The sequence below is a fragment of the Harpegnathos saltator genome, unplaced genomic scaffold, assembly GCF_003227715.2.
Source record: "Harpegnathos saltator strain DR-91 unplaced genomic scaffold, Hsal_v8.6 scaffold720, whole genome shotgun sequence".
NCBI classification, from domain to species: domain Eukaryota; kingdom Metazoa; phylum Arthropoda; class Insecta; order Hymenoptera; family Formicidae; genus Harpegnathos; species Harpegnathos saltator.
In genome coordinates, this window is record NW_020230561.1 from 511,334 (window position 1) to 535,762 (window position 24,429).

At 33.9% G+C, this 24,429-nt stretch overlaps 1 protein-coding gene across 7 annotated transcripts in view; it reads right to left on the reverse strand.

The window, feature by feature from the left end:
* The window catches only part of LOC105184009 (disintegrin and metalloproteinase domain-containing protein 10), an 86,734-nt gene that overhangs the window by 5,031 nt on the left and 57,274 nt on the right, over positions 1-24,429 (reverse strand). For all 7 annotated transcript variants that reach the window (XR_849820.3, XR_849816.3, XM_019841844.2 and 4 more), the window contains 12 exons: positions 21,666-21,794; positions 15,783-15,970; positions 14,116-14,256; positions 12,868-12,992; positions 12,031-12,159; positions 11,732-11,900; positions 11,419-11,588; positions 9,295-9,462; positions 9,065-9,192; positions 6,372-6,486; positions 6,153-6,287; positions 3,522-3,749 (listed from right to left, as the gene is read on the reverse strand). Coding sequence is in view for 5 of the 7 variants with exons in the window: in XM_019841844.2 (XP_019697403.1) it covers positions 3,522-3,749; positions 6,153-6,287; positions 6,372-6,486; positions 9,065-9,192; positions 9,295-9,462; positions 11,419-11,588; positions 11,732-11,900; positions 12,031-12,159; positions 12,868-12,992; positions 14,116-14,256; positions 15,783-15,970; positions 21,666-21,794 (1,825 nt within the window). In the remaining 2 variants the exon portion in view is untranslated. The remainder of the gene's footprint in view (positions 1-3,521; positions 3,750-6,152; positions 6,288-6,371; positions 6,487-9,064; positions 9,193-9,294; positions 9,463-11,418; positions 11,589-11,731; positions 11,901-12,030; positions 12,160-12,867; positions 12,993-14,115; positions 14,257-15,782; positions 15,971-21,665; positions 21,795-24,429) is intronic.

Below are 24,429 nucleotides of genomic sequence, written 5' to 3' on the forward strand. Positions count from 1 at the left end.
TATTGAAAAAGTTACCAAGTTTTTCTTAAATATCTTAAAAAATATTAGGTAAATAAAAAAATGTTTCAGACAAAAGTGGTTAAAATTAATTGGTAGGAAAAGAAAGTATAATAGAAAATTGGGGTTTCCATTGGAAAAAATTAAGTTGATTTTCATCTGACCTTAAATATACGTTTCAAGGTCAAACTAAGGGCACCATGTATGTCCCTCTTTAAAACATATAATTTTTATTTGAAACATTTTTTTGCAAAATTGCACATTTTCAAAATATTTACTTGTTAAGATTAAAAAGACACGCTGTATATCTGCGTTTGCTGTGCATATTCATCATTCCAATAGATCAAGAAGTCCAACACATGTCTGTTAAACCTACTTGTTTGTGACCTTATATAGCTTATACGTTGCTTATTATATATATAACAAATAATATAAAACTAAACTGTTCAGACAAACGATATATTATCCGTTTAGACATTTCTACTTAGATATGCAAAAAGTAAAATTACCCAATGCAATTGTGATTAAATTAATTGGATTGCGATGCCGTATTATATATTAGGAGGTTGAGGTAGTTCTGGTCTCTAGCAATAGATGGCTTTAGTAACAAATTAATAGTTAGTACGAATGTGAAATGTGGAAACATTGAAAAATTTGATATTTCTCTATAACATAGGATAGTTATAGTTTGCGCGTTATTTTTACTGATAGTTTCATTGTTTATATGTATCTAAAATGGACCGTACAAAATTACATTTTCGACATTCATTACTTTTTTGTTTGATTTGAAAAAATCAGCAACTGGAACTAATGAAATACTTGTTACAACTTATGGTGATCAAGCTGCATCATATTCCAACTGTAAATTTTAGTTTCAACGATTCAAAAGTGGTGATATCGATTTGAATAACAAAGATTGTACTGGTCAACCAAGAAAATTCGAAGATTCTGAATTGTAAGCATTATTGAATGAAAACGTCGCTTAAACGGAAAAACAATTAGCAGAACAACTAAATGTCGATAAATCAACAATTTCCAAATGCCTACACGCTATAAGAAAAATTCAAAAGGAATGGATTCCTTTTGACATGAATTTAATGAAAGTGTCATTGCAAATCGTTTGAATATCGCCATATCTTTACTTGCCAGATAGAAAAAAGAGATTTCTGTGGCGAATTGTAACTGGAGATGAAAAAACAAAGTAGATTTATTTTGATAATCCGAAGTGAAAAAATCATGGGTTAATTTAGGACAACTATCAACATCGACACCAAAACGGAACATTCACGGTCACAAAGCAATGCTCTGTATTTGGTAGGATATGAAAGGTGTGGTGTACTATGAGCTTCTAAAACCGAATAGAACAATTACGGGAAAGTGATACCAGCAACAATTGAACAAATTGAATGATGAATTGACACAAAAAAGACCAGTAATAGCCAGTAATAGACGGAAAGTGACTCTTTTGCACGATAATGTTCGTCCACATATTGCTTCAATCATTAAACATTGTTAGAACTCGAACGGGAAATCCGCACTCAGCGTATTCTCCGGACCTAGCACCATCTGATTATCATCTATTTCGATCGATGCAACATGCTTTGGCAGATACACATTTCAAAAATTACAAGGATGTGCAAAAATAGATGTCTGATTGGATTGCTTCGAAAGACAGATCGTTCTATCGTCATGGAATTGCTATATTACCAGAAAGATGGGAAAAAGCTAACAATCAGAGCTGACGACGGAAAATATTTTAGTTAATATAAATTTAACCATTTCTTTAAAACAAAGATAAAAAATTGACAAAGACCAAAATTAACTCAATCTCCTAATAAATAGGGTGACCCATTTTAATGTACCACCTCCAAAAACTTTCTTATTTTTGATTGTAGAAAAAAATACTTCCGACAAAAGTTGTTTGGTTTGAAGGGGGACATGATCACGACGTAAGTCGTGTCGCAGGTGTCATTGTTTTCAAGAAAATTTGAAGGTTACTAATTTCTTAAATGGAACTTAATTTTTTTCTTCACATAAAAGTTGTAGATCTCGTCGAGACATTTAAAAACCATAATTGTCTTTTGCATAAGCCGTTTCAGAGATATGAAATTTTAAAGTTTATGAAGCCCAGACTGACTCCACCTGTATTGTTCGTGCAAAAAGATTTAATGGTCGTGCTAAACTCTTACTACTCTAAATTTCTACCCACTATCCTACTTTTAGCGCTATCCAGGAACAACGATATGGACGTAGAAGGTTTCTATTCCCTTTGGGGCGCTTGATTTACGTGAGTCCCCTTGCCTCTCATGTCTATGCAATTTCTTATCGCAAATGTTCAAACACACCTCCATTTTGATCGATACATTGTGTCACGCGTAATCGAAAATTATTTTCGACTCTTTGCAATGACCGACTAGGCCGCGCTATTGCCCAAGTGGCTGTAATGCTCCTCCAATCATCCGTCACAATGTGCGCTCATTCGTCAGATTTCTATAATTACTAACTTGATAACTATTGCAAATATCGCAAAATGGTTTGGAGCTTTTATATTTGTTTTAATCAGTTCTATGCTTTTATTTGTTATGGCTATATAAGTTACCGAATACCCTATACATATAGGGTATCTGAGAAATTTTGGACCAATCAATTTATATAGGTAGAACAAGTGAAATTGAACAATAAAGTCATATAAAATTTTCCAAGAATCGTAATAGTTATTAAGTTAAAACATCTGAGCCAATAAGCACGCGGACCGGATTTGACAGAAATATAAAGACAATAGATAAGAGAAATGACTTACTTCTGAATACTCGTAGCGAAAACAATCAGCTGATGACCGAGTAACGCATCAACTGCTCTATAGTTATGTACTAAACACCCAATCTCACGTAACTTTTGCACTGCACATATAACATATAGAACAACTGATGCGTTAATGCATCTTGCCGTTGAAGACAAGGAAAGGATATTGCGTGCTGACCCGCCTCATATAATCGACTGATTGTCTTTGCTATGAGTGTTCAGAAGTAAGTCATTTATCTCATCTATTGTCTTTATACTTCTGTCGAGTCTGGTCTACCGTTTTCCGTACGCTTATTGGCTCAGATGTTTTAACTTAATAACTATTACGATTCTTAGAAAATTTTATATGACTTTATTGTTCCATTTCCATTTATTCTATCTGTACAAAATGGTTGGTCCAAAATTTCTTAGACACTCTGTACACAGGATGTCGCAGAATAATTTTTACTCATAGTTCATGAAGACATAGAGTGGCTTAAGACAAACATAAAAGTTCCATACCGTTTTGTGCATATTCGCAATTATGGAGTTATTAATGACAGAAATCCGAGGAGTGAGCGCATGTTAAAATCGATGATATGTATGATCAACATATGTATGATACTCATCATACTTCATGTGTATAATTATTATATTTGAATTAATTTCTTAGAAAAATTGATTAACACAAATTAATTAATTATATCTAATTACCGATAATTCTTTAGAATAATTCGCCTTACCCTATTAAATTTATCGGTGTGACTACCATTTTTGTGTTTGCGATGACGTCTTTTTTCTCGAACCTTCCTATTAAGAGGAAGTTTAGCACGCACCGCTGGCGGATGCACAGTAACACCTTCCGCACCTTCTGGCGGAAGTCGCACTGTTTCCGTCGTAGAACTATGGATTATTGTAACAGACTTTAATTTCAGATCCGGTCGCTTGCCCAACAATCTTATGCTGACCACCTAATATAGAAAAAACAGATTTTTGTTTATTATATTATATATTATATTTTTATTCCGTATTATACTATATTTTTATTATATTTTGTAGATATAATTTTATATTTTTTACTTATTTTTTTGCTTTAATAATATGCAAATTTACAAATATGCAAAAATAATGAAGATACAATTTTTTATAGCAGTTGCATGAATTTTATAATTAACAATATGCAATAACAATTTAAAAGTAGAAAATATGGTATATATTGCCATTTTATGTATTTTTATTATCGTAAGTATAAAAATATAATACAAAGTCGACAAAAGTTTTGTACGATTTTCACAAAAAAAATTCTTAATTATTCAAGATGTCTTGAAATGAAAGGAACAATATAGTCGATATAGAACGATATAGTCTGAATGGATATCGGGAAAATATAGTGAATTAAAGCAAAACATCTGAATTGAAATCTAATAATTTTGACGATAATTTTTTTGAGGTAATTAAAACATATATGATCTTGCATTATGATGAAAAATAATATCTTTATGATTCTGAAATAATTCTGTAAATAATCAAACATGTCAGAAGTGATTTGCCAATTTTTGAATAAAAATTTTTTGAATAAAAAATTTTTGAATAAAAATTTTTGAATAAAAATTTTTGAATAAAAATTTTTGAATAAAAAATTAAAAAAAATTTCTTTTTGGAAAATTCTCCATATTCAGAAATTCTTTCCTCAGTTGATGACAATCAATTTTAGTTTACTATATTAGTTAAAAATAAACAGTGCATTATCATAAGAGAGATTGATCATATTTTAAATATCCTATGCATCAATTGTAATATATTTAAAGGGACTTGGATACATTAATTAATATAATGTATGGCATCTTATGTAAGAATTGAGTGAGAAGAATCGTTTAGATTGAGTCTTTATTTGCAATTTGCTCTATAAACATAATGAAAATGTTATGAGTTATTTTTTGTACGTTTAGTGATAGGCATTATAAAAAATGGATCACTTGTAACAATATTATAAAGAAAATATTTTTGGATAAAAAACCAACCTCTATTAGCGCAATCCAATGTTTTATCTAAAAAGTTATTCTTTGTTTGGTGAGATTGAAAGAGAACAGTAACTTATGAGCTTTTACTAAACGAAACTATTAATTTTCTACTAATAAAATAGAATAATGAAAAACAATATTTGCAATTAAGCCAGTTAAGCCAGTTAAATCCAGAAATCAATAAAAATCATCCGAAATTCATAAATTATAAAGATATTATTTTTCATCATAACAATACAAAACTGTATATGTGTTATAAAAAAAATGTTAAATTTCGGTTAGGATATTTTACTTAACCATAAAATATGGTCGGATAATGAAAAACCAATCCAATTCTACATTCATGAAATAATAAATATATTTCATGATATTTATAATGAAGAAAGTGGCTTGACATTGTCCAAGAAAGTGATATTTTATCGATTAAAATTGCATTTTAATATTTAATTTTTGAGTTTTAATTGCTGTAAAAGATCTGAACGAACTTTCTGACTAACTAAACATATTTCTCTAATGCTTTAACCCTTTGGCTGCCAGCAGGCCGATCTATCGGCCCGCGATATGTATGCGAAAACTCCCACGGACTAATGCGTCGACTCCGTGTATTTTTACATTCAGATTATCGCTCCTCTGAGTGTCAAGTTGCTTTCACTCACACTTAATCATTGTCTTTAATGCCTAGTGTTGTATTGTTTGAAAAAAAATAAATACTAAAACTTTCTTCCAAAAAGTCGATTTTTTCTTTATAAAGCAATTTATAGAAGGTGCATATCAAATCGGCCCTGGCAGTCTTCGCATATATCGCATAGATGAGCCTGGCAGTAAAAGAGTTAATGATACTTTAATCAGATATATTTTTGGCATTTTTTGGAATTGTGATATTTCTGTAATATGTAATAATATACAATTGTGATACATATTTAATAAAGCAAATTATTCTAAAACATACACTATGATGTTATGAAACCACTTTAATGTTTCTATATTTATTTTCATATTTAGCAACAATTCTTTTCCGTAGAAGTTACTAGCAATAAACAGTTTCGTGATATATGAAATATGTTGCATAATTTTACATTTTTCAATTATTTATATAAAAATATATTCGTTCTGTTTTTATATAATATAATAATCAAATGTTGTTGCAAAACACTAATATAGCTAATAAATATAAAAAATGAAAGGAAGATAATAAATAAATAAATAAATAAATAAAAAATAATTAAAAGAAAACAAATAGATAAAAAAATAAGTAGTAAAAAATAAAGTTAAATAAAAGTTCAAAACTTAATAACTCAATAATTAATAACCCAATAATAAATTAAATTAAAAACGATATTTTTAATAACGTACCAATAATGATATTGCCGCTAAAATTATTAGAGCTGCGGCATACCAATGTTCAGCTACCCACCGCTTGAAAGTGGTAAGACTCTCATCGGATAAAAGAAGCTTTCTTAAAGTTGCTAATGGCCCACTAGGATCAACCTGAAAAAAGAATATTTTAATTAACATCATTATTTCATTCGCTTTTTATTTGATAATACAATTTGAGAATACAATTTCATATACCTCACGACATTTTTTAAAGACATCACAGTAACCATTGTAATCGTTGCAGGGAGTGCCCGGTTTTGAAAACATATCGGGGATATCATATGGTGGAGAATTCCAATCAAAGGACGATCTATAAAAAAATATCCCGTAAAAGAAATAGTTGATCCTATAATTTGTTAAGGAATTATTATTATAACCGTAGTTACTCAATAAATAAAAAATCATTAATATAATATTTTTACACTGATGTTCAAAAACACAACATTATCAAATATGTAGATATTAGTGTATAAAACATCATTATGAATATACTTTAGTCGCAATCTTGAAATTTCGGTAATGATAAAAAAGAAATATTATAATGTTATGCTGTGAAGTTTTTTTATTTCTATATATTTTTTTCAGATATTAATAAAACAATTAAATACAATATATACTGGATGTCCCATTTTAATGTCCCACCCCAAGTAACTCTTCAGTATTGAAGTTTCAAGGAAAATTATCTGAATAAAAGTTGTAGGGATTTAAGTGAGCTATCTTATGAAAATAGAGGTCAAGGTCAGCATACTTTGACCTCTATTTTCAAGGTCATTTAAAGGTCAACTTGCGTTTTTAAATGGGAACTCTTATTTTTTATTACTTTTTTTTCTACTAGTTAATTTGAACAACTTTTGTCTAACACATTTTTTTATTTGTCTAATAGTTTTTGAGATATTTGAGGAAAACTTGATAACTTTTTCAATATTTAACTTACGATATTTCACTAATTATTTGCCGGAAGAAAAACAAGAATATATTGTTACAATAGTGCCCTGCTTTTTTTGTTAATTTTGTGATTTTGAAATTTCCAAAAATCAGTAAGTTAACAAAAGTCAATGCGCTATTATAACAATATACTTGAGACTAAATAAAGCAAGAAAGTCTCGTACCACTTTTTCTTCCGACAAATAGTTAGCGAGATATTGTAAGTTTAATATTGAAAATGTTATCAGGTTTTCCTCAAATATCTCAAAAAATATTAGGCAAATAAAAAATGCGTTAGACAAAAGTTGTTCAAATTAATTAGTAGAAAAAAAAGTGTAATAAAAAATAAGGGTTCCCATTTAAAAAACGCAAGTTCAAACCTTCAAATGACCTTGAAAATAGAGGTCAAGGTCAACATAAGGTAGCTCACTTAAATCCCTACAACTTTTATTCAGATCATTTTCCTTAAAACTTCAATACTGAGTTATTTAGAGTGAGACATTAAAATGGGACACCCTATATACAAGGTGTTCCATAATTGTAACACACCAACTCCATAGGAGTGTAGAGCTAAGTGAGAGGAATGAAAAAGTTCTGTTCCATTTAGCCATATCTCGCATAGTTTTTTAGTAATAACCGCGTAAAGTTTGGCGTTTGTCACGCCCAGCACGGCCTTAGACGCTGTGCGGCGAGCTGTGTGCGTCAAAGCTGAGCGATAACACGGCTCGCGCTGACCATCGCGCGGCGGCAAAGCGCCAAGATGCCATTGCGACAATCAGTGAGACGCGTTATCGCTTAGCTTCAATGCATACAGCTCGCCACAGAGCGTCTATAGGCCGTGATGGGCATGACAAACGCCAAACTTTTCACGGTTATTACTAAAAAAACTATGCGAGATATCGCTAAATGGAACAGGACTTTTTCGTTCCTCTCGCTTAGCTCTACACCCCTATGGAGTTGATGTGTTACAATTATGGGACACCTTATATACAGGGTGTCTCAGAACTTTGGCACACGGGCTCCGTAGGACACAGAGCTAAGTGAGAGGAACAAAAAAGTCCTGTACCATAATGTGAAAATCGTAATAGTTTTTTAATTATTGGTCTGTTCTTTGTAGCTGCACTGCTGAACTGGTGCAATAAGCTAGAATGAGAAAACCTATATTTGTCTCACTTTAACTTATTGCACCAGTTCAACAGTGCAGCTACAAAGAACAGACCATATAATAGCGCAAAGTTAGGCATATTCTACGCCCAGCGCGGCCTATAGACGCTCCGCGGCAAGCTAGAGGCTGAGCGATAATGCGTCTCGCGCTGACTATCACGATGGCATCTTGGCGCTTTGATGCCGCGCGACGGTCAGCGCGAGCCGCGTTACCGCTCAGCCCCCACGCACACAGCTTGCCGCGGAGCGTCTATAGGCCGCGCTGGGCGTGGAAAACGCCTAATTTTGCACTGTTATAATTAAAAAACTATTACGATTTTCACATTATGGCAGAGGACTTTTCTGTTCCTCTCACTTAGCTTTATATCCCTACGGAGCCCGTGTGCCAAAATTTTGAGACACCCTGTCGCGTAGGTAAACAGCGAGATTTGTAATATTAAAAGACAATAAAAAAGAAAAATATTATAACGAAATTCTTATAATTTTAACATTATATTAATTAAGATCAAAAATTTTATCAATAATTTTAAAAAGTATATGGGTTACATTAACCTCAGTTAAATTAATATTAAATAATATTAAAATAATGTTAAAAATATTTATAATAAAGTTTTTAAAGCACCAAATATTTGGTAATTATATCCAACAACTTTTTCAAAATATCTATTTAGTATTATTTAAAATCGTTTAAAAAGTACACATAAATTATTTAAATGTTAATTAAAATTTTTTATTTATTAAATGGTAATTTGTTTTTCAGAAACTTTTGTATAAACTATTATATTAATAAAATAACGTACAGACACGGTTGATTTTCACCAGGATGTCGACAACAGAGCTCGCAAGCTTTCATCGGTGAGTCATTTGAACCTGGTATGCATTGACAGGATTCTAATCCATATGCTAAGCAAATGCTACCAGTGCACTCCTGCAAAAGGAGATACCACTTTTATGGTCGTAAAATGAATCATTTCGCTTAACAAGAGCACGTCTATGTTCTTAATATTTGATTAATAGCTGAGATATCTACCCCCATGAAGCAAACCAGCTCACTGTTGCATATAGTTTTATTAGGCTTATTATTGGATGGTGGACAATTTGGAGAACGGCCATTGCAGAAGCTTGCATCGCGGCAACCGTTGTCTTCTCTGCACTTATTCCCGAAACGGAGAGTACAATCAGTATTACAGCACGGACCCTGAAAAGCAGGCAAATGAAATTTCAGACATAGATTAGAAGATAAATTAAAATTATCTCAATTGGTGCATTATACTGCTCAATATATATATATTCAATATATACTGGTCAAGTATATTATGCATATCAATAAGGAATACATTATATCAAGTGTAAAAAAGAATTTTTAAATATTCCTATGTGAAAACACGGTAAAATAATTTAAATCTAAAATATTTTATTGTCTTTTTGTGATTACGTAGTGTAAATGCCGAACTAAAAGATCTGACATGTCATTTATTCAACTAATAAAATTAATTCCAAATTTTATTTAATTCAATAATAAGAGAGAGAAAGAGAGGAGGGGAAAGAAAGAATGAAGAGGAGAGGGAAGGAGAGAGAGGATAGTAATGGATAACTTTCCTATATTCAACATTATATCATATTTCAACATTATTATATACAACATTATATCATTATATCATATTCTTTATGAATTTTAATAAAAAGAGAACGCTGCGAGAACATCACAAACTGCTCTACATACAGAGTGTCTCATTTTAAATAAGCCAGATAAAAATCTCGAAAAATATGAAAGATACTAAGAAACGATCGTCCTTTGGAAATTTCAAAATCATTAAATTAATAAAAGTCAGGGCTATTGTAACAATATATTCTTGAGACCATGTAATGTAAAAAAGTCTAGTATCACTGTTTCTTCCGACAAAGAGTTAGCAAGATATCGTAAGTTAAATATTGAAAAAGTTACAAAGTTTTTCTTAAATATCTAAAAAATATTAGGCAAATAAAAAAATGTGTCAGGCAAAAGTTGCTAAAATTAATTGGTAGAAAAAGATGATATAATAAAAAATTGTGGTTTCCATTTAAGAAAAGTAATGATCAGTAAATATCTCGAAAGTGGTGCCATTTGTAAACAAAATAGTATAGTTATTGTTTTATGTCCCCTTTGAAATCATACAACTTTTGTTCGAAACATTTTTGCTGAAAATGCTTCGTTAAAGAATTATCGAGGTGCGTTTTTTAAAATGGGACACCCTTATACAGCGTGTCTCATAACTAATGTTGCAGAGCTCGTGAAGACATAGAGCGGTTTAAGACAAACATAAAAGTACCGTTTTGCGAGATTCGCAATAATTATTGAGTTATTAATGACAGAAATCTGACGAGTAAGCGCGCACCGAAATGGATTGGAAAAGCGTCGCAGCCTCTCGGGTCACAGTGCGGCCCAATCGATCTAGCAACTGTTGGTGGCGTGCAGCGAGACGTAGGTGTGGCGAAATAAAACACGAATAACGGCGTGTTTCCCTTCGCCGCGCACTGGCAACAGTTGCTGGATCGACTGGGCCGCGCTCTTTTTTGTTGAAATGGCTGCAACGCTTCTCCAATCATCTATGTCGGCGCGCTCCCACTCCTCAGATTTCTGTTATTAATAACTCGATAATTATTGCAAATCTCGCAAAACGGTATAGGACTTATATGTTTGTCTTAAACTGTTCTATGTCTCTACGAGCTCTGCAACATTAGTTATGAGACACCCTGTATATAAACTTGAAACTTTAACAACAATCAATGCCAGCTAATAACCATTAACTAAATCAATTCACATATATGTGGAGTCGGCCAATAACCACTAACTAAATCAACTTACATATACGTGAAGTCAGCCAGTAGACACAAGCTCAGCGAACTCACGTATACGTGAGTCCGGCCGATAATCGCTAGCTCAAAGAACTCACGTATATGTGAGTCCGGCCGTCGAAGTATTAAGTACTCAACTATACGTAAATGCACATAAAAATGTGAATAATTTGTTGAGAACTTGTACAAATACCGATATTCGACATTTGAAATAAAAAAGCGAGTAAATAGAACTTAAGATTAAATGTTAAGATCATTTTTAAATTCACTTGAAAAGTAAAATAAAAGCCATATCTTTTATGTCGAATATTCTACATACTTGACTAGGGCTGCACACGGCGCGTGAAGTAAGTTTGCACGGGGGCTCCTCGGGCAGTTGGTAACGACGCTGAGGGAAACAGCACAAGTCTCTGCAATCTTCCTCCCAACCGCAATCGCATTCTTCCCCTTCTTCTACAACGCCATTGCCACACAGCGATACTTTCGGATCTACGCACAATGTAAATATTATCAAGTATAGAGTGCAATGCATAGCGGAGTAATTTGAAAAACAGATGAAGATTCGATATTTCATCGCACAATGTCTAACACTAATATGACGATATATTAAAGAAATTTCGTAAATAACTAACCGGTAAAGCACCCTTTCAGCGAACGTGCCTTACTGTTCAGTACAGGATTTATAGAATTCAAACTACACGGACTGAAGCGGTTGTTGTTGCGCTTGTCACCACTAGTAGCACGGGCGAACATTATAAAATTGCCATCCTCGCCACCCGGTGTACATTCTTCAGGATCATGCTATTACGGGACAAATAAGATATAATAACGAACTTATTTTTCAATAGGGATGATTGATGGGATGTCATGTTATACGTCGTATACTACTGTGTATAGTACAGAATGCAGAAACAGAAATAGATATACATACTGGTGAGCCAAAATTGTGGCCAATCTCGTGAGCTAAAGTAACGTGAGAAACCGCAGGTGGTACATGCTTTCCGTAATTCAACAAAGTAACTATGCCGGTGTTTAAGGACTTCATGCTGCCACGATAAAGCTGCAACATTCATTATTTCGTCGGTTATTAATCATTATATTACATCATATTGGACTGTATCTTGAATCTGTATTCATAATATGTTTTCATGTATTTATCAATTTATACAAAGTAGGGGGTTATAAGTTTACAACCCGAAGTGTGAAGATAGATTGGGTTAAGACAAACATAAAAGTCCCATACCGTTTTGCGAGATTCGCAATAATTATCGAGTTATTAGTGACAGAAATTTGAGGAGTGGAAGCGCGCCGGCATAGATGATTGGAGAAGCGTTGCAAGCTGCTTAGGCCGCAGAACGGCCCAGTCGATCCAACAACTATTGCCGGTGCGCGGCGAGGGAAAAGACGATGCGCCGCTATTCGTTGTTTTATCTCGCCGGACCTACGTCTCGCCGCACGCCGCCAACAGTTGCTGGGTCGAGTGGGCCGCGCTGTGGTCTGAGTAGCTGCAACGCTTCTCCAATCATCTATGTCGGCGCGCTCCCATTCCTCAGATTTCTGTCATTAATAACTCTGTCATTAATAACGATAATTATTGCGAATCTCGCAAAACGGTATGGGACTTTTATGTTTGTCTTAACCTAATCTACCTTCACACTTCGGGTTGTAAATTTATAATTCCCCTATATATTCGATATTGATACCGATATCAATATTCAATTTGTATATATTTATATATTTATCAACATTTATATATTTTACAACTTACTCCGTTCTTTTCACATACACCTCCGGCATTTTTGAGATCGCCTGTCCAAGCCAAGCCCAAAGTTCCCATCTCGAAATCCCGATATGTAAACATGTAAGCTAGACAAAATGTGTCATAGTCTTCCTCTGTAATGTAACAAACGTTCGATTAAGGCAGTGCTGGGAATTAAGTGAGCAGTACGAGCCGATTTCAGAGGCAACGCTCGCGCTTCCCCCACTACCTCTCGAAGCGCGGCGGCCGAGCTGCCGATCGCGCGTGAGACGCCTCTCTGCCTCAGGAACGATCTCATATACGATATAAGATGAGATCGCACCCTCCGTCAAACCAAAATTAAAATATTTATTTATCCTTAAAAAATAATTCTTACTGTCATTAATGATGAAATATTACGCTTTTATTTCTAATATAATAAATTCTCTTTAATAAAAATATAGTGATGACAATAATTAAAAATATAATTATTAAAATTTTATTAATAGATTTCCACATCACCCATGAGGTACTATTGTTGATGCGTTTTTTTAAGTGGTTTCCCCAGTAGGCCTACTCCACTAAAAATTAATGAAAATGAAATATATGGCTCAACAGGAAAGCGAAATGCTACATCGTGAGAAATATAAAAACGAAAGAGGAAGAATAAGTACAGAGCGCAAAATAGCCAATTTTTATAAAAATATTAATTGGATTTTCTTAAAAAAAAAAAAAAAAAAAAAAAAAAAAAAAACGCACCAACAATAGTACCTCATGGGTGATGTGGAAATCTATTAATAAAATTTTAATAATTATATTTTTAATTATTGTCATCACTATATTATTATTAAAGAGAATTTATTATATTAGAAATAAAAGCGTAATATTTCATCATTAAGAGTTCATCATTAAGAATTATTTTTTTAAGGATAAATAAATATTTTAATTTTGGTTTGACGGAGGGTGCGATCTCATCTTATATCGTATATGAGACCTTTCCTGAGGCAGAGCGTCTCACGCGCGATCGGCGGCTCGGCCGCCGCACTTCGAGAGATAGTGGGAGAAGCGCGGGCGTTGCCTCTGAAATCGGCTCGCGCTGCTCACTTAATTCCCAGCATTGGATTAAGGTATTGTATTAACCTATAGTGATATATCATCGCATTGGGATTAACAAAGAACAATAGATTTTTAGACTAATAATAGTATACGTATAAGATTCAGCTAGAAGTATTGAAGCCAAATATAGGAGGAAGGAAGAAAGGTAATATAGATTTTTACCGGAGAAAAGTTCCAAATATTTTTCTACGCCATAATTGCCCGGAAAACGATAATTAGGATCTCTCAATGCGTCTTCACTGTGCACTTTTATGCGTTTTATCATAAAACCAATATTATCCGGTTGTCCATCTTGATTAAAATCTAAAAGAAGACAATATATCGTTATTTATATGTTTTCTTCTCGATTTCATAAATAAAAATAAGTAATTTGTTTAAATAATAGATTATTCGCTCATTATTTTATTAGTTTCCTTCTTCGCCTTTTATTTAACATATTATTGGATTGTTCGGAAAGTAATTTCGGTTTTTTTAAATAGATGGTATTGCTTTTTTCAAATAGATGTTATCCAAATTGATGATTGCTTTTTTAAACAGTTAACCTCATTCTAAATCAGAAAATTATTTTATATTTTTACAACGCACATTTCAGCTTCATTTACAAAAAAGTTGTTTTGGAATCTATCAACTTATTTTTGTTTGACGTCATATCAAAAATGGAAAACCAACGTGAGCATTTTCATCATATTTTGCTTTTTTAATTACCATAAAAGCAAAAATGCAGCGCAAGCAAGGAAAAATTGCTATGTGCTGTGTGTGGAGAGGATGTGTTGATTGAACGCCAATGTCAGAATTAATTTTCGAAATTTCGACCTCAAAGATGCACGTTCTGGAAGACCAATTGAGGCTGATAAAACCCAAATAAAGGTATTAGTGGATCAAATGGTGGTGCAAATCGTCATTTAACAACACGGAAAATTGCTGAGTGATTGAATTGATCGAATTCGACCATGCATGAACATTTGAAAAAATTTGGTTTCGTTTCAAAGCTTAATATTTGGGTTTCACATGCTCTCAAAGAAAGAGATTTGATTCGCATTACTATCTGCGATTTACTGTTGAAACGTGAGAAAAACGATCCATTTCTGAAGCGACTCTTAACTGGAGATAAAAAATAAATTGTGTACAACAATATTAAACGCAAAAGATCATGGAGCAGACGTGATGAACTAGCTCAAGGAACATCGAAAGCTGATATTCATCAAAAGAAGGTAATGCTCTCTGTTTGGTGGAATTGGAAAGGAATAATTTTTTTTTAGCTGCTACCAAACAACCAAACAATTGATTCGAATGTATATTGTCATCAATTGAACAAATTGAATGATTTCATCAAGCAGAAGAGACCAGAACTGACGAACAGAAAAGGTGCTGTATTTTATCATGACTACGCTAGACCTTAGACAAGTTTAATGATTCGCCAGAAGCACTTGGATGGGATTTGTTACAGCATACACCATATTCATCTGATCTGGCACCATTCGATTATCACTTGTTTCAATCATTGCGAAATTCTTTGGATGGTAAAAATTTCAATTCAAATAAAGGTGTCAAAACCCACTTAATTCAATTTTTTGCTAATAAAAACAAGAAGTTCTACGAGCGTAGAATCATATTATTACCCCAAAGATGGCAAAAGGTGTTAGAACACAATGATCAATACTTAACAAAATAAAACTTTTTTCATTCTGTTAAAAATATCGCCTTTCATTTTTACGCAAAAAACCGAAATTATTTTTCGATCAACTTAATATTATTTGGCAATCACGGTAAATGTATTAAATCATTTTTCCATTGTACGCGTACATAGCATCATCATGATAGGAACTCACCGGTGTGTTTGTAAATAGAGTTGACTCTCTGCACATGCCTCGTCATCACTTCGATACAGGCTTCCTCCGTGCCATATCGCGCGAAAAATTGATGGTCCCCTTGCAAATAAAGCATGCAAGTAGTTTTCCGGGGATCTACCGTCGCACGTTTGTGCAGATGCCTCGTAATCCGATCTCTTCCCTTTATCCTGCGCACAAGGACAAAAATAAGGTTATTTTATAGCATAATAAAAAATATTGTTCACCTCGTTACTCTTTCCTGTGTGTTTTGAAACACTCCAAGCACACTTGTCTGCATCCTATTTTAACTTAAGATTCTTTATAACTTAACTAAGGCTGTACTAGAACCGGAATAGTGCAAGTGCGAATTGACGAGTGAAAGAATGCAGTTAGGCAATCAAGAGCTGTAAGATTTCTAATTTTTTATATGTGCTGTTTTCTGTGGCCTTTACTCTTCATTTCACTTAACTCGAGAAACGAAATCTACAGAATTTGTAGATATTTGCGTGTTCAGATAAAAATCAATCCACTCAGTTATCCATAATTGAGTATCAGTGTATTTATATACAGAGTCTCGTTTTAACTTTTGCATCAAAATATTTCGAAAAAACAAGTATTTAAAAATAACACCAAGAGACCAAACCTTTAGGAAACTGAAGATCTAATAGATATATTAGGTGCTTGAATTAATTCTCGCTGTTGATTAATAAAGATCAGTAGTTATGCTATTTCAATATGGCCGAAAGTGACTGTTGCTGTATATGAAAGTACTGTCAATAGGCTTTAATAATCAGTGTGTGACATTAGATCGAAGTGCAAAGAACACAATTTTTTACTGCATTGAAGATGTCGAGTTTCGTATCAAGAAAAGAGCATTTACGGGAAGCATCATTTTTCTGCTTTCATCTCAAGAAATCTACTGCTGAAAGTCATTGTTTGTTAATGGAGGTTATGGGGAGCATGCTCTATCTGAAACAACAAAGCAAAGATGGTTTAGACGATTCAAAGACAACGATTTTGACGTGAATGACAAAGAGCGCTCTAGTCGAAAAAGTTTGAAGATGGAGAATTGGAAGCATTACTGGAAAAAGATTCATGTTAGACGCTCAAAGAGTTGTCGGAAACACTAAATGTCGATGAGTCAACTGTTAGCAAACATTTAAAAGCAATAGGAATGATCCAGAAGCTAAGAAACTAGGTCTCACATAAATTGAGAAAAAAGACGTTGCGAAACGTTTAATCCTTTGTGAATTGCTGCTTCGAAGACAAAAACGGAAGTCTTTACATCGAAGGGAGTTTTTACATCGAATTGTGACTGGTAATGAAAAATGGATTCATTACAACAATCCTAAGCGCAAGAAATCATGGGTACGGCGAACCATTAACATCAATGCCACAACAGGATATTCCTGGGAAGAAGGTCATGCTGTGCATTTGGGATCAAGTCAATGTAGTGTATTATGAGCTGCTGCAACCGAATAAAACCATTAATGCTGAACGGTACCGACGACAATTACTCAACTTGAATCGAGCACTCAAAGAAAAACACCCGTAATATACCAAGATATGACAAAATTATTCTTCTCCGTGACAATGCTAGATCACATGTTACAAAACCAATGAAGGAAATTGTACGGATAGTGAAGATTATATTTCCCGCGCGAGAGAACGCGTGCACGAGGATGCGAGTAGCGACATGCACGTAGAGAGACTAAGCGAGAGCTAGGTGGTGCAGTTAGACGGGTTTGTAGCGGTAGAGAGATAGATTGAGAGATGAGAAGTATAGCGAGAGATTAGGAGGTCGAGACCAAGTTTTTGTATTTTAAAACAGAATATATTCTCTAAGAAGTGTATCCACGATCGTGTCTGATTTACAACTTAATCTGAAGGAGCAACCCCTCCTGGAACTATCCTATAGGCGATACGCCTCACAGAGTCAACGACACAACAGAAATCTTGGAGGCACTTGGATGGGATGTCTTACCCCACCCGCCCTATTCATCAGACGTTGCTCCTTCAGATTACCATTTGTTTCGGTCGATGCAGCATGACCTTTCTGAGCAGCATTTCAGATCTTTCGAAGATATCAAAAAATGGCTCGATGACTGGATCGCCTTAAAAAAACCTGAATTTTTCTACCGCAGAATCTATGTATTACCCGAAAAGTAGGAAAAGATTATAATTTCCGAAAGGCAATACTTCAAATAAAATATAATGTACCGTTCTTTTGAAATAAACATGAGTTATTGTTGCAAAAAACAGCGAGAATTAATTCAAGCACCTATAATATACCTGATAGATATAGATAACGATATATAGAATGCGTCACTAGAATCCAAACATGAAAATATTTTATCGAGAAAGCCCTTTATTATAGAAAAAGTATAAAAATACAAAATAATGCTTTTATATTTATATTGAGGAATTTTTCTAAAATCTTTTTATTCTATAATATGTAGCTTCCCTTTGCTTCAATCACGGCCTCAATTCTATTCCTAAAGCGCGAGTATGCTGTCTTCAAATGAGTCTTATCCATGGTTGCGAATGCTGCCTCAATAGCGACCTGGAAGGAGACCACGTTAGGATGTCTGAATTTGTTGAAAATCCTCTCGGTTACGCTCCATACGTAGTAATCGAAAGGGTTCAAGACGGGGTTGTTAAGAGGCCAGAAATTCTTGGATCACACACGAAGTAAATATATGAAAAAGTGGCCACGGACAAGTCTCGTAACCTTGACGATTTCAGAAAGCATCTGTTGAATCTTGAGGGCGTAGAACATGTATCTGAAGTCTTTTTAAATGATCCAAGGAACGTTATGCCCGTATTCATAGTCAGGCCTTATATTTAAGACTTCCTTAAGTTTATCTTCAGATGGTCTGTAGCCAATAAAATAATCCGTGCAGCATCTAAAGATGGATATAAAAAGGCCTAAAATATAAATATTGCTCATCTCCAAGACGCCAATTTTCTGAGTAAAGTCCCTGGATCTTCTAAAATGTGGTCTTGGGTTCTTTGAATAAGTTCTGAAGTCCGTGTTGCCTTCTCTTTCACTTGTATACTTCTCGCCATGGTCAGACTCCTCTGAGGCTGCGTACTTCTGAGCAACATTATACACTGTCGACTTAGGATATCCGAAGAAGTTTATTATTTCACTCGGCGTCCTTCCAGCGCAAAGAATATTCAATAATTGCCGTTCTCCAGATTATATTCTAAGCTGGACCTAACTGAACTCGGCCATTTCGAGGTAAATAACGTCTTACTCACGTTTCTGGCCTATCTTAACGCCAACTGTCACCTACTGCTGAACTCTAATATAGCAAGAAATTCGAATTCAAATTTGTACTCTCTGTATATATCTCCTATGTATCTACCTGCTATGTTAATAAAAAAAACTAAAAACACATATTGTGAAACCATAGATTCAGTAGTTCAGTTGATGTTTGCATTGGAGAGGGAATATTGACGTAATTCCCTCAGCACCTCACTAAGACCTACCAGGAAGATATCCTCGGAAAGGGGGGTTTAGCCAGTAAGAGTCCGGAGCATAACCCCCGCCTCTCCCCAAAGGGGTGGGGATATCCATGAGGATTTCCCCCCGAGGCCAAAAAAAATTGATGTTTGTAATATGTGGCATACAACTGAATATCATACATGCTATGGCTATTGCAGGATTGGGAAGTAGCGCGTTACTTATAACGCTGTTACTGGTATCGTTATTTTTTTGAGTAACGATTAGGTAACGCGGTTACCTAATTTTTTTTGTGTCAATAACGAAAGAGTAACGGCCATACACTTTTTTTTGTAACGAGTAACGAAACGTCCGTTACTTTAATCGTTAATTTTTATAAAATTAAACTTAATTGTATTTAATTTCTATGCATTTCTTGTTTTATGGTAGATTTAATGAAAACCAATAAAGATGGACTCACATATTGTTATCCATTGGCCGTAGTAGTACAAAAAGATTTAAAAGAAAGGTTGGTTTTTTTGATTAACACATATGTTCATCAAACAATAATCATCTGATCAAAAAGAAAAATCAATATGTTCATATTTAATTTCATTGATTTCATTTTTGTATTTTGATTTAGGTTTTGTACTACATTCGAAAATGAAGAATTGATAATTGCCAGCTGTTTGCACCCCAAATTCAAATTGAGTTGGTTAGCCGGAGATAAGCGAAAACTTGCGCAAACATATTTAAAAGATTTATTAGGAACTCCTTCAGCTAAACATTCTTTAATGTCTGATAAGCATGATGATAACGAAGACTTTTTTAATTTCAAACAGCAAATATCAAATGAGGAATCTGTCTATGATGAATGGCAAAGATTTTTAAAATCAACAGACACTAATGTCCAAATATTAAATTCATATCCACTAATTAAGAAACTTTTCATTAAGTACTTTACATTAAGTACAACATTTAATAACATAAAATAATCAAAATATTTAAATATATATATATATATATATATATATATATATATATAAATATATAGGGTGTTTCTGAATGGTTTGTACAAACTTTCAGGATATGTTCCAGGGACCAAAACAAGCAAAAAATGTCATATGAATATGGCATTGAAAACGTTTACTTATAAAGTTATGATGATTCGAAATTTTCCTGCAGTAGAAGAAAAGTTACGACAATTCAAAGAACTGTCTTAAGAAAAATTTTCTCTCTTCAAGATCAGATTCGAATAGTTCTGGAACAGTTCTTGGAGCACCATTGTTGGCTGTTACCGACCTGAATTACCTAAATTCTCATAATCGTCGATTAACTGCTGAACGTTTGATGATTTGGAGTTCGACAGTCTGGAAAAATTTGGAAAAATCTGGAAAAGGTTATTCTTTTGGGAATATTTGAAAACTCTTGTTTATTCTTCCCCAGTACCAGATGTTGCAACTCTTCGTCAGCATATCCTGGATGGCTGCGACATCATCCGTAATATATCTGGTATTTTCCAACGGTTTCGCCAATCAATGCGACAACGTGCACAGGCTTCCTTGGAATCTAACGGAGGCCATTTTGAGTATTTGTTATAGTAAGTATATTGTCTTGTTATATCCGTAGAAATAAATAAATATAGTTTGCAACTTTTTTTTTTATCACGGTGGGGAAATCCTCATGGATACCCCCGTCCCTTGGGGGGGGGGGGTTATGCCGGATTCTTACCGGCTAAAACCCCACCAGGGTGTCTACCAATCGGGCCGGAATATGAGGAGTCGGGGGAACTGCGCCGGCACTCCCTCCTCGAACACAGTTTGCAACTCCTATACGATTTAACGTTATAATTTCTTCTACTGCAGGAAAACTTCAAACCGTTATAACTCTAAAAAGAAGCATTTTCGATCCTATGTTTATATGACATTTTCTGCTTGTTTTGGTCTCTGGAACATATCCTGAAAGTTTGTACAGACCATTCAGAAACACCCTGTATATTTCTAATCATCTTATGTCCGATTTATATCTTGTCTTAGTACCTTTCTTATAATCATGTATTTACAACAAGAAATAGTAACGGAAAGTAACGGAGTAATATCGTTATTTTCAAGTAACAATAACGGTATTTTTTAAGACCCGTAACGAGTAACGGTAACGAGTTACTTTTAAAAAGTAATTTTCCCAACCCTGGCTATTGTAAGCCACTTAGCTGTGCATGCTGGCCATTAAACAGATATGAGTTTGATCACGTAATCATTTGTGACATTTAGTCAGAACGTTTCTACACGCAATGAAATATTCTTATATATTGTAAATCTAATTTATACCGCTTGTAATATAATACGAATCAAAATACGGTTAATAAACTGTTAACGTTACGGCTAAAAGTAAAAAAACATTTTGACAGCTTTTCATTAAAAATGTAAGATACTCACATGTCTGTATATGCAATATTGTCATTTTTTTCTGATGTTAACACTTCCGCGTCGTTCCGCTTGAAGAAGATACCATCATGTTGTTCGAACAAAGGCTCGTAGAATTCTTCAGAATTGTTATATCTATACCTGGAAAAATAGAATATTTACGGGCTTTAAATGTATATTTATAAGAAAAAGCACACAAGTATTCCTCTCCGATTTTAAAGAAACTTAGTGGATTTGTAGAAGGGATCAAAATATTCGATGCGTATCTTATTTATCGGCAACTAAATATGTTTAAAGTTTTTGATACTGTTTTGACGTCGTCTTGATAGTGACTTCAGAAGCGAAAAAATAATGCTAACAATTCTCACGTGACATTTTTAAGTAAAAATATATTTGTATGAAAAAATACTTTACATTACTAAATTATACTTGTAAAATAGTCAAAAAACTATGTCTTTGGAAACCTACTTCTAATTTTTTCCCAATTCTTTTTTCTTATTCACAAGTTTCTTTCTCTTTCTCCTTCTCACTCTCCTTTAGGCCGGGTCTACAATAAGTGTAGTAAGCTTTAAGCCTTAAGAAATTAACCAATTCTAGTCGATTTTTACAAGAATAATCGAATAAAGTTAGCCAGCTTTTTAAGGCTTAAAGCTTACTATATCTATTGTAGACCCGGCCTTAAACTTATAAAATCAAATTCTTGTATATCTCCCAAATTTTTTATCTATGTCGGATATGAGAGGAACGGAAGGGAACGATAGACACAAGTCCTCAAACGTGTCCGAGCGGCTCCGAAAGAGGCACAACTTACAAGGCGAGGGCGCATCGACCGGGAAATGGTTTAGAACGAAACTTACGAAGTTAATAGTATTTGACTACTAATAACTCATGGTAATAGCATACGATGTACTACCTCTTCGTTTCCGAGAAAAAACGGTCTAAAGAAAAGAGCCAACAAAGTGTACGAGTTAGTAAGAAAGGTATTCAACGAAGCGGTGCAGCGGAGCAGCGAAGGTAACGGACTACCGAGTTGACGGCTCAGATTCGATCCCTGCTGTATGGTTTTTTATTCTGTAAGCATAAAAATGAAACAGAAAACATTAATAATTAATAAAACTGTGTTTCTTAAATATATTAGTATTTGTTAAATATATTATTAATAATTTAAATTACAAAAAAACAGTAAATCTTATCTAACACGTCACTCAATAAGTTCTTCAATAAGCAATAGGATGACATAAATGGCGCTACTATTGACAAATCCATGATTTTTAGGAAGTACTAACCTTCAAATGATACGTGTCAAAATTTCATGACAATTGGACGTTTAGTTCACAAGTTACAATGGTTTTAGTGACGCATGACGTCGACTCGTTTTAGCAACACGTCGACGATTCAGCGGTTTGGTCCTGTTTGGAGCTGTTTCAGCGCAATAAAAAGGATTTTTTGATGCGGTATATGACAATGGATGAAACGTGGATCCATCACTACACTCCAGAGTCAAATCGGCAGGGAAAGCTCCAGGGAAAGAGATTTGGCTCCAATGAAGAAGTGATTACCGAAACTGAAGCCTTGCTAAAACGAGTCGACGTCGTGCGTCACTAAAACCACTGTAACTTGTGAACTAAACGTCCAATTGTCATAAAATTTTGACACGTATCATTTGAAGGTTAGTACTTCCTAAAAATCATATGGATTTGTCAATAGTAGCGCCATTTATATGTCATCCTACGAACTTATTGAGTGACACGTTATAAAATATATAGTGTATGAGAAAATTTTTATATAATAATTGCAATGGAAATAGGAGTAAAAATATATTAAGTTGTTATTATAATTATATAAAGGTGTAGTCAAAAGATCTTTCTTCTAGCGATTCTACATCAACTATTTTGCTTGTTGAAGGATTCTCTGACATTGTTATGATATTTGTAATTTAAATATGATCACCGAACTGCTCTGTATCATTAGTAAACGCACACTGCTGCTTGCTCTACTGACAACTGTTCCGACCCTCGAATCATTTCATCATTCTTAACGGTCGTTTAGAATGACACAAAGGAAGTTTTTGGAGGGGGATTGCCAGAAAAGATAAAGAGCTTCAACACAACATAGAGAGTTGTAATAGAAACAAATATTTTATATATACGATATAAGATTACGAAAAATGATCTCACACTAGTTTAATAGCACTCCTATATATTTCATAACAATATTTTTATTCCTATTTCCATTGCAATTATATAAAAATTTTCTCATACACTATATATTTTACAGATAAGATTTACGGTTTTTTTGCAATTTAAATTATTAATAATATATTTAATAAACACTAATATATTTAAGAAACGCAGTTTTATTATTTATTAATGTTTTCTGTTTCATTTTTATGCTTACAGAATAAAAAACAAACCATACAGCAGGGATCGAACCCGAGCCGTTAGCTCGGTAGTCCGTTACCTTCGCTGCTCCGCTACACCGCCTCGTTGAATACCCTCCTTACTAACTCATACACTTTGTTGGCTCTTTTCTTTAGACCGTTTTTTCTTAAAAACGAAGAGGTAGTGCATCGTATGCTATTGCCATGAGTTATTAGCAGTCAAGTACTATTAACTCCGTAAGTTTCCTTCCAAACCGTTTCCCGGTCGATGCGTCCTCCCCTTGTTAGTATAAGAATATATTTTACTAGTCACTTCGTCCTCCGTATACCGTGCGCCTTTTACAACCTCTCGCCTGTGCCGCCCTCACGTGTCCTTCTTCCTCGTAATTCCCGCGT